The sequence below is a fragment of the Camarhynchus parvulus genome, chromosome 1A, assembly GCF_901933205.1.
Source record: "Camarhynchus parvulus chromosome 1A, STF_HiC, whole genome shotgun sequence".
NCBI classification, from domain to species: Eukaryota; Metazoa; Chordata; class Aves; order Passeriformes; family Thraupidae; genus Camarhynchus; species Camarhynchus parvulus.
Window position 1 is genome coordinate 66,801,917 of NC_044586.1, and position 13,812 is coordinate 66,815,728.

General features: G+C 45.1%; 1 protein-coding gene across 2 annotated transcripts in view; it reads left to right on the forward strand.

The window, feature by feature from the left end:
* Positions 1 to 13,812, forward strand: part of PRKCQ (protein kinase C theta) — a 56,795-nt gene that overhangs the window by 27,359 nt on the left and 15,624 nt on the right. For both annotated transcript variants that reach the window (XM_030960717.1, XM_030960719.1), the window contains 6 exons: positions 50 to 135; positions 1,267 to 1,396; positions 2,643 to 2,752; positions 2,886 to 3,003; positions 4,028 to 4,203; positions 7,280 to 7,453. In XM_030960717.1, the coding sequence (XP_030816577.1) occupies positions 50 to 135; positions 1,267 to 1,396; positions 2,643 to 2,752; positions 2,886 to 3,003; positions 4,028 to 4,203; positions 7,280 to 7,453 (794 nt within the window). The remainder of the gene's footprint in view (positions 1 to 49; positions 136 to 1,266; positions 1,397 to 2,642; positions 2,753 to 2,885; positions 3,004 to 4,027; positions 4,204 to 7,279; positions 7,454 to 13,812) is intronic.

Consider the following 13,812-nt stretch of genomic DNA (forward strand, 5'->3'; position numbering starts at 1 on the left):
TTTCTTAAGGAATTTCTTTATTAACACCATGACACCCTTGCTGTTGCAGAATGTAATGCTGCCATTCATAAGAAGTGCATTGATAAAGTAATAGCCAAGTGTACAGGATCAGCAATCAATAGCAGAGAAACAATGGTAGGTTGTATTACTATTATTATTATGATTGTTGTTGCTGTTGTTGTTATTTTATTTTATTTTATTTTATTTTATTTTATTTTATATTTTATTTTATTTTATTTTATTATTATGATTCCCTTTAAAAATTTTTGAGTGTCATTCAGATCTCTCCTACACCACTGCAAAGCAACTTCTGATGAAGCAAAAGGACCTACTGAGCTAAGGACTCTGTGATCTGATCTGTGCCCTTTGCTTTTTATGTTCCCAGTGATTTCATTACCTCCTACTTAAGATTTACTCAAATGCAGCTGCAGAATAAGCAGTTGCTGAATCAGAACTGACATTTTTCTAATGCATAAAGTATAACTCAGAGGGAAGTCATGGACACGAGGTGGAGATTTACTGGAGAAAACTCTTCACTATCCCATGTTAGGCTGGACATGAGGCTGAATTTTCAGAATTGTGCTTTAACAAATCTGTGCTTGTGTTATCTGAAACAGTCAGTGGGAGATATGATATCTAAGCTGTTATTTGCTTTATTTTTCTCATGTCAGTTTATTCTAAAATTTTCTTTTTGGTAAGCAAAACCAGATATTAAACTCCTGATAGGACTATTCCCTTTACCTTGTGTCCTACAATGTCTGTTTACTCTCAGCCCCACCCTGGCTCCTGTTCTCCTTCTACAATTTTTATAGATGAGATTGCTCTCCCTTCTCTTTCTGACGTCTCCAGGGTAGATGTAACCAACTTTGTCATCACCTTTCACACTAAAAGAATTACAACAGGCTCTTCCAAGGAGTGATTCATGGCAACAAATGTAGACATCCATTTGAGGATGAGGTGAAGGATTTTTAAAAGTATCAGTGTTTTCCCAGTGAGCATTAGGGGAGCCTGGGTATGTTAATGAGGCACAAGCAGTCCTTTGGTCAAGGCCAGGGATGAAATGACCCAATTCCCTCTGAATTGTAGTCACTATGTATCAAATTTTGGGTTTGTGCGCCTGATAAACAATTTCTGCTTGGCAGATAAAAGGGCAAAGAGGATAAAAGGGTAGTAGAGAAAGCAACATCTGTGGTACACGTTTGGTTTTCCACACAGAGCCGAGGTGGAAATGAGCAGTGGATTTTCAGCCTGGCTTTTGTCTTGCAGTTCCACAAGGAGAGGTTCAAGATCGACATGCCCCACCGCTTCAAAGTGTACAACTACAAGAGCCCCACGTTCTGTGAGCACTGTGGCACCCTGCTCTGGGGCCTGGCACGGCAGGGGCTGAAGTGTGACGGTGAGTCCCTGGCCCAGGTGGCACCAGCTGAGCGTGGGAGGGGTCGTTGTCTTTGGAGGGTGGCAGTCTGAAAAACAAATCTCATTTATCGCCCTTCTCTGCAAAACCAGTAGGAGGTGGCACCCAGAAGGGTTTCTGTGGTTGAGATGACCCCTGAGGTGTTAGAAAGTCTCTTTTCTCCCAGCCCTACAACCAAAGAAAAAGTCAAGATTCCTCAGTTCTGCTTTTCAAGGTTGTTTATTTTCTCTTATCTATTCCATTCTTTCTCTGACCTGCTGAGATCTGTCCAGCAGGTCGGGTTGTGGCACAGTCCCTGCCCTTGGGGTGGTGTTGGCTTTTTATACCAAGAACTACGTGTACTTTATTTACAGTAATTTTCCAACACCTGTCACCTATGTTAGACAGTCTGTCTCTACTGTAAACCAATCAAAAAATGTCACCATCACAGCAGAAGATGGAGGACAAGAAGGACAGGACACACCCAGATTCCTCCATCTTGCCTCTTGAACCTCCATTCTCAAACCCCAAAATTCTACTTTTTCACCCTGTGACAAATTCACTATCATTCTACTCAAACTCTTGTGGCTTGTAACTCCTCGCACAAAGTTGGTAATTGTATCCAAGGGCTAAAATCAAAGGCACAGGTGTTTGTGACTCCGTGCCAAGGTCCCTGAGTCCCCTGCCAGGGTCTCGAATCACCCAGGGCAGCCAGAGGAATGTCCTGGGTTTCAACATCACCCAGGAGGGTGAAGGAGTGGTCTACAGGACTGCCCTTCAAGGAGGATCTTTCCTCAAGAATGAGGACAGCTGTCCATGTGCTGAGAGAAATTTGATCCAGATGGATGATGAGTTGCTTCCCAAAGAGACAAAGAACATCACAGTGGCACTGTTCATCTCCCCAAATCACCCCCAATATGAACTTGCAAGCTCTATTTCCACTGTCAGACCCAAGACATTTCACTGTCTTCATAATCTGAAACCAATGGCAGGATCCTCTTCTGTGATTACAGTTTATCTCTGAGATGATGGCTTGTATTTTTAGTAGCCTGTACCTGCAAAGGCTGATGGATTTGGAAATGCAACCTCTGGCCAGAAGAAAATACAAAAATAGTCTCCACAGGGTACCAAAAACACTACCTGAGTGCCATCTCAAGAACTCTTTAGGTGGCTGATCTCTGTCCCTGGCTAACACCTGCTCCTGCCCAGCCCTTTACAGCCTTCATTGTCCCCGTGTTCTCTCTTTCAGCATGTGGCATGAACGTCCACCACAAGTGCCAGGCAAAAGTAGCAAATCTTTGTGGAGTGAACCAGAAACTGATGGCTGAAGCCCTGGCAATGATAGAGAGCACTCAGCAGGTAAATAGTTGAAGCATTTTTAGATGCTCTTCTAGATTTTGGCTTTTGTGAGTCACACTCAAGAAGTCACGGTGTTGTTCATAAGCTTGGCATGTGATTTTGGCTCAAAAGTTTGCTGGTTTCTGTTCCCCAGGCTCGCTGCCAGCGCGACAGTGAACAGATCTCCAGGGATGGACCTCTGGAAATCGGCTTCCCTGTTCCTGTGAAGGATGTGACACCACTTCAGGCCTTGCCAGCATCAGGGAAAAAAGGTAATTCCTCCTGGTGATACAGGGCAGAGCTTTGTTGTTGTTTGGTTGGTACCTGGTGAGTTGGAGGTGACACGAGTGGGGAATTTATTGCCAAGCTCTAAACAGGATATTTGGAATCCTTCTGATCACCATATCCAATTTTCTTTCTGATTTCATATTTTTGGGTGGAGGTTGAATTCCAGTAGCTTTGAAAACCACTGGTAGACCTCCACTTCACTCACCCAGGATCTGATCTAGGTGTCACAGCCCTCTGTGGTACAAAAACGGATGTTTAGGGGGGTAAATGAGAGACTGTGCCCTTTGGACCCCAAGGAGAAATAAATGATGTCCCCATCTGTGTTTATTTGTGTTCTGTTCTGCAAGTAGAACTGGCTGTGCTGATGTGAAACAGTAAAGCCTCAGGTGGTTTCACATCTGTTTCACATGTGGGTCAGTTTGTCTGCTGAGTAGTGTTCAGCATTTTAGAGCAGTTACAGCAGCAGGATAAATCTAGAGGGACAAAATCTCCTACAAGTTCTTATAAATTCAGGTTAGTGGAGTATTGGAAAAAACCTCAGAGTGATTCCTCTCCAAGCTGGCTGGAATGGTTGATCTGGAATGCTTCACATCCAGAGCAGGAGCACAGTATGACAATGCCATCCCGCATCTTCATCTAGCTTTGCCTAGGGTTTAGAAAAGACCTTGAAAAATGAAACTGCATCATCATGGCAAGCAGCAAGAAGGACTGGAGAAGACACGTGGCCAGAAATTAAGGATTTGGTGCCATAAAACAGAAAGATGAAGGAGTTTGTAAAGTGGTTTATAAATTTTTAAAAAAGCTACTGAAGAAGATGCAGTTTCCACTGGAGTAAAGTTTCCTCTGGAGACAAAGCAGTGTGGGAGCAGAGCCAATCTACTCAGAGATGGCCACCACATTTCCATTTGTCTAAAAATTTTAAACCTCTAAGCAGAATACCTGTAAGTGTTCTGGGGATTTTCTGTTCCTGTCCAGGGGTTTATTTGAGTGCTTTGATGTGTGTTGCAGAGCCACAAGGCATCTCCTGGGAGACTCCAGTGGAGGGCACAGTGAAGGGAGAATCCCTCATAGAGTCAGACTTGGGAGAACAGTCCCAGGAACAGCAGGAGCACCAAGTGCAGTTAAAACTGACCATTGAAGATTTTGTCCTGCACAAGATGCTGGGGAAGGGCAGTTTTGGCAAGGTAAGCATTGGGACTGGGACACCACTGTGGGCATTTGCATGTCGCTTTGTGTGGCACTAAATAACATCTGGTTTGAAGGGACACTTGGGGAAAAACCTGGAATGGAATCATTTGGTTGGAATGAATGGAATAATTTAGGTTGCAAAAGACTTCCAAGGTTTTTGCTAACTCAGCACTGCCAAGTCCACCACTCACTGTGTCCCCAGGTGCCACATCCACGTGTTTTTGATCACTTCCAGGGATGGTGACTCCACCACTTCCTCGGGCAGTCCCTTCCAATGCCTGACCACTCTTCCAGTGAAGAATTTTTTTTTTTTAATATCCCATCTCAACCTCCCCTGGAACAACTTGAGGCCATTTCCTCTTGTCCTGTCCCTGTTCCCTGGTAGCAGAGCCTGATCCCCCCTCCAGCTGTCCCCTCCCGTCAGGGTGCTGTGCAGAGCCACAAGGTCCCCCCTGAGCCTCCTTTTCTCCTGGCTGAGCCCCTTTCCCATCCCCTTCTGGTGTTCCAGCCCCTTCCCCAGCTCCATTCCCTTCTCTGAACACACTCCAGCCCCTCAGTGTCTTCCTTGGAGTGATGGACCCAGAACTGAATACAGGATTTGAGGTGTGGCCTCACCAGTGCCCAGTACGGGTCACTACCCTGGTCCTGCTGCCACACAATGGCTGATAAACCTCCAAGTCTTAAAAAATCCTTGCGCTGGCATGGTTGAATCCTAAAATCCATCTTCTCCTTGCCTTGTCCTTCTCCCTGTCCCATTAGTTGCTCTCTCATGACAGGACAGGAATGCCCCAGGCAGGGTTTCAACTTCCCTTTCTGTGCAGGTTGATGGATTCAGGATATCCCCAGAGAGCTGGTGGGAAAGGTCTCTGTGCTCTCCCTCTTCACAGGGAGGTGGAGCATGAGCTGAGAAGCTGAATGTGGATCAGCTCTGCTCTCAGAGCAGCAGGTCCCAGCTGGGAGCAGTAACTGCTCTTTCCAGCTCTGATCTGTGCTGGAGCCCAAAGCAAATTTTGCAGCAGCCAAGAATTTGTGCTTTTGAAACGAGAACCACCTGTTTTCAGTGGATTCTTTAATCCTGGTGAACTGTAGATTGTTCTTCCCCATTGCAGATATCCCCTGGGAGGGGACTCAGGTTACTCAGTGCCAGCGCAAAGCTGAGAGAAGCAATTTCAGAGGCACTCCCCATTGTGTTTGCACAGCCAATAAGGAGAAGGAGTATGGATCACATTGCCCCCATCCCACATCTTTCCAAGGGGAAAGCCTTGACAAAGGGCGGCTTTTTGCCTGCTAAATGATCTGGAGCAACTGCTGCAGCCAGTTCCTCGACTGGTGAAATATTTCTTGTGTTGGCCTTTCATACTTGAAAGTAACAGAATCACAGAATGGTTTGCTTTCAAAGGGACCTTAAAGACCATCTAGTTCCAACTCAATGCACAGGGAAATTTTCCATTAGAAAGTGTTGAGTCTACTTGTCATGTCCACAGTTTGCATGGGAGCCAGAGCTGAGGCATCTCACAGCCAAACCAGAGTATCCCAAACCAGCATTCCAGACTAACCTGCAGTCAAGAGTGTGGATATAATAGAAACATTTTTATTGGAAGGAAAGGATCTCTGGAGGTCTTCTTATCTAAACCATTCCTCAAAACAGGTCTCATGAGATGAGGTTGCTCAGGTGCTCATCTATTCAAGTCCTGAATGCCTCCATTGAAGCACATTCTGTACCTTGTTTTAGCCCTCATGCTGACATGGACTCTGCAGGCTTCTGCATCTCTCTGAAGTGCACACTGTGGGTGTGGAGAGGATGGGCCATTTTGTGCCTTTCTGCAACAAAAACTCACCCACGAGTTTCCTGTGCTGGTGTCACTCCTGGTGCCCTCATTTGCTTGGAGAGAGATTCACTTCCCCATAGAGGGGACAGGGTGTGCACATCTCAGTGCCTGAGGGGTCTCTCCAGCTCTGTGTGATCCTGGGAGGCTGAGGGGCAGATCCATGAGGATATCTCCCACCACCACCTCTGCATGTGGTCTGGCATTGCCTCCCTGCTCCTTGGAAGTCACGGCACAGGTCACAAAGGCAGCACATTCATTCCCCAGCTTCCCCAGGAGAGCAGTGCCCAACACAAACATGAGGGTAAAAAGGGTGCCTGCAGCATCAGCACTGTGAGCATTTCTGGTCATTCAGTGCAGAGACAGAGGGAGGCTCTACTCTCTGTCTGATGCTACAAAGTGAAATGCAGCAGTAGCCAAAAGGGTAAATAAAACTTTTGTCAGGGCTAAAACATGTCTGAGCTTACTCAGTAAATAGTGTCTGACAGAGAACTTCAAAGACCTCTTTGACGAGGTCTTTAAATAAATCTTGCACATTTATTCAGTCTATAGAAACAGGGTCAGCAGGCTGTTAGTGTGAAGATCAGGACTGTCACTGCCTTCCAGGAGAGACTTCTTTGCTCTGTGGTCTCTAGAAAACCCTTCTCTGCTGCTCTGGGTTTCATTTTCCCTGCCTATAAAAGTAGAGAGAGGTTGTAACTCCTCAGGGAGGTGTTTTCCCATTCTAAGAGAAGAGCTCCTGCAAAAGCATGGGGGACCCAGCCTGTGTGCTCAGACCTGAAAACTGAGAGGAAGGAAAGACATCTGATATAAAACCAGTCCAATTACTGCTGGACATCATTTTCCACCTGCTGAAGAGCTGGTGCAGGGTATTTGCATTTCAAATGCTGACAAAGCAATATTCTGTGTTTTATTATTTGAAGTCAGAAAACAGGAAATGTATCTCAGGAGCATTTGCATGAGGATGGTTTCTGTTATCAGAGGTGTTTGGCTCTTTGGCATGTCCTATCCATCCGTCCTGCTCCTCTAATTGCCAAAAACTTCACATCCTTCTCCAGGGCTCAACTTCATAAAACTATTCTGGGTGTGGGGAGCAAACTCAAAGTCTTTAATGGCAGAATGGGGCCTTAAGCATCGAGGTTTTTAAGGTGTACCCCAGTGAATTCCCAGGAGCTCAGCTCCCACCCTCACATGGCTGTCCTGAGAGGAGATAATCCCTCTTTCTGAGCAGCTGTTTCCGTTTCAGGTGTTCCTGGCCGAGCTGAAGAGCACAGACCAGTATTTTGCTGTGAAAGCCCTGAAGAAGGACGTGGTGCTGATGGATGATGACGTTGAGTGCACGATGGTGGAGAAGAGAGTCCTCTCCTTGGCTTGGGAGCACCCATTCCTCACTCATGTCTTCTGCACGTTCCAGACCAAGGTAAGACAAGGATCTGCCACCTTTTTCCTCAGGCTGAGAATGCTTTACTGAAATACAGATGTTTGGTGAAGGGCTTCGGCCTGCTGGGGTCCACCTGGGACATGAAGTGGTGCTCAGGGAAGGGATGTTCAGATTAAGCACTCAGGAAATAGCTCCAGAAATTTAATCTACCTTCCCCTATCCCCCTGGGGATAGGATGGTGTATTTGAGAATTATGGCATCCAAGGTAAAATCTGCTGTTAAAATCTGGTACCCTGGGCCAAGGATGTGCCAAGGCCACAGCCAGGGTAAGGATGACACTGACTCCTCATGGAGTTATCTGAACCTCTTGGCCCATGGAGCTTTGTGCTACCGCTAGCCTGGATCAAAGCCACCTCAAGAAACCCTGGTTTTGGAGGATAAACATGCTGTCATTCACTTCTTTGCCCCCAGTTGCTGTTAAATGGCAGCAGACACTGATGGTTCTGCATTTCAGTGCTACTGAAATCTCGCTTGTGACTCCAAACCAAAACTGAAGTGACATTTAAGTAATACACATATTTTTATGGTCCTGTAATAGACATATTTCCGTGGTCCTACATGCCAACAACTGCTCAGCTTCCCACAGACACAGCCAACAGCCTTAACACCAAAGCACACACAAGGCATAGAAAGAAACCAGGGAAGTTTGAGGGTTTCTCTTTGTCCAACCTACTCAAACCATTCCTGAGAGATGGTTGGTATCTCTTAGCTCAATTTCAGAGCAGCACTGGCTCATGGCTGCTTGTTCAGGGTTTTGTCTGGATGCTCCCAGTCCTTGCTCAGCCCCAGGGTTTGGTGGCACAAGGCCCTGCTCAGTGTAAGCTTAGGACCTGCTCAGGAGAAAGTTCTTCTGCAGGGTCAGGAGAAACAAATACAACCTCTGTGGTACATCCCAGTCATCTGTGGGATATGACACCTGCTCAAAGACAGGTTAAATTTATAACAGGGAACGTCTGGGAACTGCTGTAGGTGATGTGGCACTGAGCCCAATCATTCATGTTTAACCCCTTTGGGACTGACAGCAGGGATAATGTGTCCTGGGAAGGGATCCTTGCCTGGCAAGGAAAAGAATTAACTCCCTACTTAAGGAGGGCTGGTTTTCAGAGGAAAATATAAATGCCACAATTCCAAAAGCAAAGAAGATCAAGATTTAATTGAAGAGATAAAACATTGACAGCAGTCACAGCTTTATGAGGGAGATTTTACTCCAGGGAATGCTGCCTGTATCTCCAGAGGGATGCTGACTGAAGCCAGCAGCAGAACCATGTTGTCTGTGCTCCAGCCTGGTCTGGGAGCTGCAGGTTGTGATGGTGTTCACAGGGGTCTCAGGTTGAGGGAAAAGACGAGGATCTGACTCCGTGTTTCAGAAGGCTGATTTATTATTTTATTATATATATTACATTAAAACTATACTAAAAGAATAGAAGAAAGGATTTCATCAGAAGGCTAGCTAAGAATAGAAAAAGAATAGAATGATAACAAAGGCTTGTGACTGACCAGAGAGTCTGAGCCAGCTGACTGTGATTGGCCATTAATTAGAAACAACCAACATGAGACCAATCACAGATGCACCTGTTGCATTCCACAGCAGCAGATAACCATTGTTTACATTTTGTTCCTGAGGCCTCTCAGCTTCTCAGGAGAAAAAATCCTAAGGAAAGGATTTTTCATAAAAGATGTCTGCGACAGGAGGTCGGGGTCAGGATGGTACAGCAGGGACAGTATGCAGCCCTGGGTTCAGGCAATGCAGCCATGCAAGTGTCCCCTTCCCTCATGAGACCACAGCAAAAAGAGGAGAGGCCAAATGGAGTCGTGTCAGGATCCAGGTGGGATTTACTGACTGTTTAAAGGGGAAAAATTGAAGGATGGAAAAGCAATGAATGTCTGAAAAATTCATGGGTGCCAGGCTAGAAAAGCCAGATGATTTTTTTCCTACACTTCAAGGCAGCAGCACAGAATTGCCCTTCTGTCATGGAGAAAGGATCCCCATCCATCTCATCCCAAGCCATCCCTGCCTCTTTAAATCTGTGTGATCTCCCACAGACAGGAGCTGGGATGGCGCTGCCCAGGCCAAAGCTGCTCTGGGCTCTGGTTGATTTTCTCCCCTGGTTTTTCTCCCCTGACCTTTGCAAGCCAGCAGTGATCACTCAGGGCAGGAAAGTCACCCAGAGCTGGGAGCTGTGACAACCTTGGATGGTCCTCCAGGGCTCAAAGCACTGTGGTTGTCAGAATGTCTTTTATGGCAATCATTTTAGGATCATGGAATGGTTTGGGTTGGAAGGGACCTTAAAAATCACCTATTTCCAACCCCTCTGCCATGGGCAGAAGCCACAGCACTGCTGTGTAGAGTCCCTCTATGGATTTTAATATTGAAAATATGACATTTTTTTGTTTCTTGAAGTTTCACTGGATAGATAAGTAGTTTCAAACAGAAACATAGGTGCCAATGCCTTTCTGAACCCCTCATGCTTTGGCTCACCTGAGCTGCTCCAGGTGCTGAGTGTCTCTGCAAAGGACAGAAAAAACAGGAATATTCCTACTCCAAAGCAAGGACTCAATAGTCCACATGTTTCCAGAGGGGGAAAAAAAGTCCTTTAATCTGTTGGCAGCTCTCTGAGCTCTGGGATGAGTTTCTTCCTTGCCTCCACCCAGGTAATGAGTGACTGCTTAATTATATAAATCTGGATGGCTCTTCAGACAGGTTTTTTGGAGTCTGAATGATCAATGCTTTCAAAACTCAGAATACTTTTCTTGTTTTATTGCGTGAGAATAAATGCAAGCCCACAGTGTTTGGGGTTCTTTTTTGTCCAATCTCTTTTTGAATTTTTCTGTTTTATTTTACTGCAGTCATCTTTGTATCCAGATATTCAGCTGTCATAATTACATACTCTGAATTTTAACAATAAGCTCAAAGAGCTATTCTGCTGTATTAGATTTAAAGGGATGCTGTTATGTTAAAGAGGAGGAAAAATATGTTTATAATTCTGTGAAATCCCAAAATCAGTAATGCCAAAAGACTTTCTAGCATCCCAGAGCTTATGTTTTATTCCTTTTTGCATTTCACTGATCTTCTGCCATAAAAATAGGCTTCCCCTTTTTGAAAGCCACTTTTATTTCTGTTTCTTTACTTCATTGACCAAGTTTTATTAACACCCTTTACCTAAATGCAAATTAAATCTTGAGGCATTTTGACTTGCAGCACAAAATAGCAACAGAGAAGATTATCTCAACCCAAAAGAGAAGTAATTGTTACTGCAATTTAAAATAAAATGTTACAGAAATGTTTATTTTCTGCTTTACTGTTGTATTATATGGTTTTTTTTTTCTGGTGGTGAGCCTTTTTCACATCCTCTGTTGCCCTTGTGTGCTTAATACTGACTGAAAAATCTCTTACTCTGGCAGGAAGGAGAAAAGAATTGTAAAACAGGAGTGTGGTCCTAATTTGAAAATTCTTTGTTTTCCATGAGTATTTTCAGATTTCCCATTAAAATATCTCCTCAGAGGTTACTTCAATTCCTGAAATTGTGTTTGTTTCCAAGCATGATTTCAGTTTTCTTCTCTCTCCGACTGGCTCTTGAGGGGCAGGGCTGATTTCTTTGCCCTGAATCAGGGCATGGGGTTGGCACATGGGCATTTCACACCCTTTGGATGTTCAGCTCCTCTGCCTGGTGGTCCCAGGGACCTCCTGAAGAGCCCCAGCTCCATCTTCCTACTTTTTCTTGGAAACATCTGTCCATCCTTATAGTATTCTGAGTACTTTGAGCTTGGAAAAAAAATCTGATTCAAGGCCAAATTTGAAGCAGCTGATGAGAAATTTTAGGAAAGCTTTGAGGATTTTGCCTCTTGCAACCAACAGGCAGGAAAACTGGCATGGTCTTGTTGGATCCTGGCCAAAATTTCAACGTGGTTTAGCAGAAATAGCAACATCTCAGCAGAGCTTTGGGATTTCTACAGGGTTGTGCCAGAGGAGGTGTGAGCAGCTGTAATTATAACATCAAATATGTGAAGTTTTTGTAAGGACATTTCTAGGTGATGTCAGCACATGTGGTGTGAACTGGGGGAAGGCATTGGCCAGGAAGAGAGGAGGACAGCTCACCAGTGGGGTTTTTTAAGTAAAAGATGATTGCATGATTGCCATATTCAATACACATACTGTCATTGCCTCCCCATTGTCCAGCCTGAGGAAAATCAGCCCAAAATGCATTCAGCTTTGCATGAGATTTCTAAGAATCTGCAGTCTAGCTGCACTTCACCATGAAAAAAATTATTTCCTAAAATAAAAGCATTTAATATTTTTTTCTCTTTTTCAACTGCTAAAATATTTACTTTTCAGGGATTTGGCTACTTTTTATTTCGTTTTTGGTCTGGTGTTTTTTTTAATTTTTTTAAATCCACAAATCTTTCTCTAGCCTTGAGAAAATCAGTCTCTCTCCAAGATTCTGCTGGATGCTGATAGGGAAAACCACTTCCTCTTGCAAGACCTGGGCTGATAGTGCCTCAGTTTATCACTGAGTGATGGGCTCTGTCTGCTCTGAGAGTGAGTAAAGGTCTTGGGATCTCAGAGCTCAAATGGAAACCAAGTCTGCACCTTCCTCTCTGCAAATGTGTTTTATTTATATGTATAAATATATTCCTGTGCTTTGCACCAAGCAGATGGGCACACCATGCTGAGCGTCCCAAATGAGCAGCTCAATACGCAGCCAGGAGTGCTGAGAGTGCAAGGATTAGAACAAGGAATAAACACTGAGAGAAAAGGCTGGGCTGGATTACTGGGCAGCTGTAAGAAATGCTGCCATCTCCAGAAGATAGGCTGATATTACATGAGAGAGGGAAAGTATTTAAACCAGAGAACAGAATTAAATCTTGGATTGCTCTGGTGCAAATTGCAGTGCAGGTGAAGGAGTAACCCTGTGTTAACTGTTCCTCATGACAATGGACACAGAGAGGACTGCACTGCCCTCTTTCCCACTGGATGGGATGCTCTGATGGGATTACAGCACTCAGTGATGTGGTGGAAAGGGCTTGAGAGGCTTTTGGCTGCCAGGTATCCCATGAAATAAAACAGATCCAAGGTGTGGAACAGCACCCAGACTGTGCTGAGCTGCATGGAAAGGTGAGAGCAGAGCCAGCTGCAGGAATTGCATCATGTCCAGCCTTTCTCTTGGCCAGGGACAGCCTAGTTCAGTGGGAATGCAGCAGGATTAGGTCACTTGATCTGGAGCCTTCTCCACGTGGAGATATTTGTTAGGGTAACTGATCTAAACACAGGTAAAGCCACACTGTCCTGTAGCATTAATTATTCTGAAATTCATCTTCCTGGAATCCCTGGGAAGAAGAATTTTTGCTCCTCAGTAAATGGTGTTAAATTGTGTATTTATATGTATGCAAGCGCTTTCAAAATGCAAAGAAAACAAAAATCTGAAAATCTCTGCAGAAAAGTGCTCTGGAGGGCTTCCAGCTGGTTAAAGGATTTTAAGAGCCTGTTAAAGGATGTACCTTCAAAAGATCAATTTAAATGCTGCTTGCTTTATACTCATTGTTTATAAAGTTGAAAGCAGCTCTGATAGTGCCTATTCATTCTCCCAGCAGTGCAGCAGAGCAGGAGCAGGTTGGTTTAACCCCATCCCTGCCGCATCCTGGAGAGGCAGAGGGAGAAGGTGGCTCTGTGGGGAGGAGCTCAGCACAGGCACTGAGGGATTGAAAGGGCAGGAAGGTGAGTTCCTGCAGTAATCCAGGCTTTCAGCTCCTGGCAGGACTGGCTGGGCTGGGGAGCAGTGTTATTTTGTGAGCAGGAGCTGTGTTATGCTGTGCAGGACACTGCTGCCGTGTCTGTGAGTTGTACAGCCTCATGTTGTAGGGCTCTACACCAGGAGCAGCACTTCACCCTCCCACAGCAGGGTTTGCCCTGTTCCCAGTGCTGCAGTGGAGAAAGTCCCTGGGAGATGGTCTAGAAGTAGGGAATGGCTGATTGTCTTGGTGTGGAAAGACAGGAGTCTGCTAAGGAAGGCAGGAACCTCCCCTGAAATGGAGAATGTAAACCCTCCCCACCCCTCCTAATTGTTATAAATTTTAAATTAAGGGCTCTCAGGCAACAATATGGGATCAGGAAATAACAGTTCTTTAATAGGGAAGGAAAAATAAAAGGATAAAATAAACAATGCAGTAAACTAGAACAACACTGACAGAGTCAGAACACAGCCTGACACCCTGTGGGTCAGGGTGTTGGTAGCAGTCCCATTGGAATTGTGGCTGCAGCCCTCCTGCAGTGTCAGGGGTGGTTCTGCTGGAGCAGGGATCCTGTAGAAGGGTGTATTCTTCCTCTGAAGATCCAGTGGAAG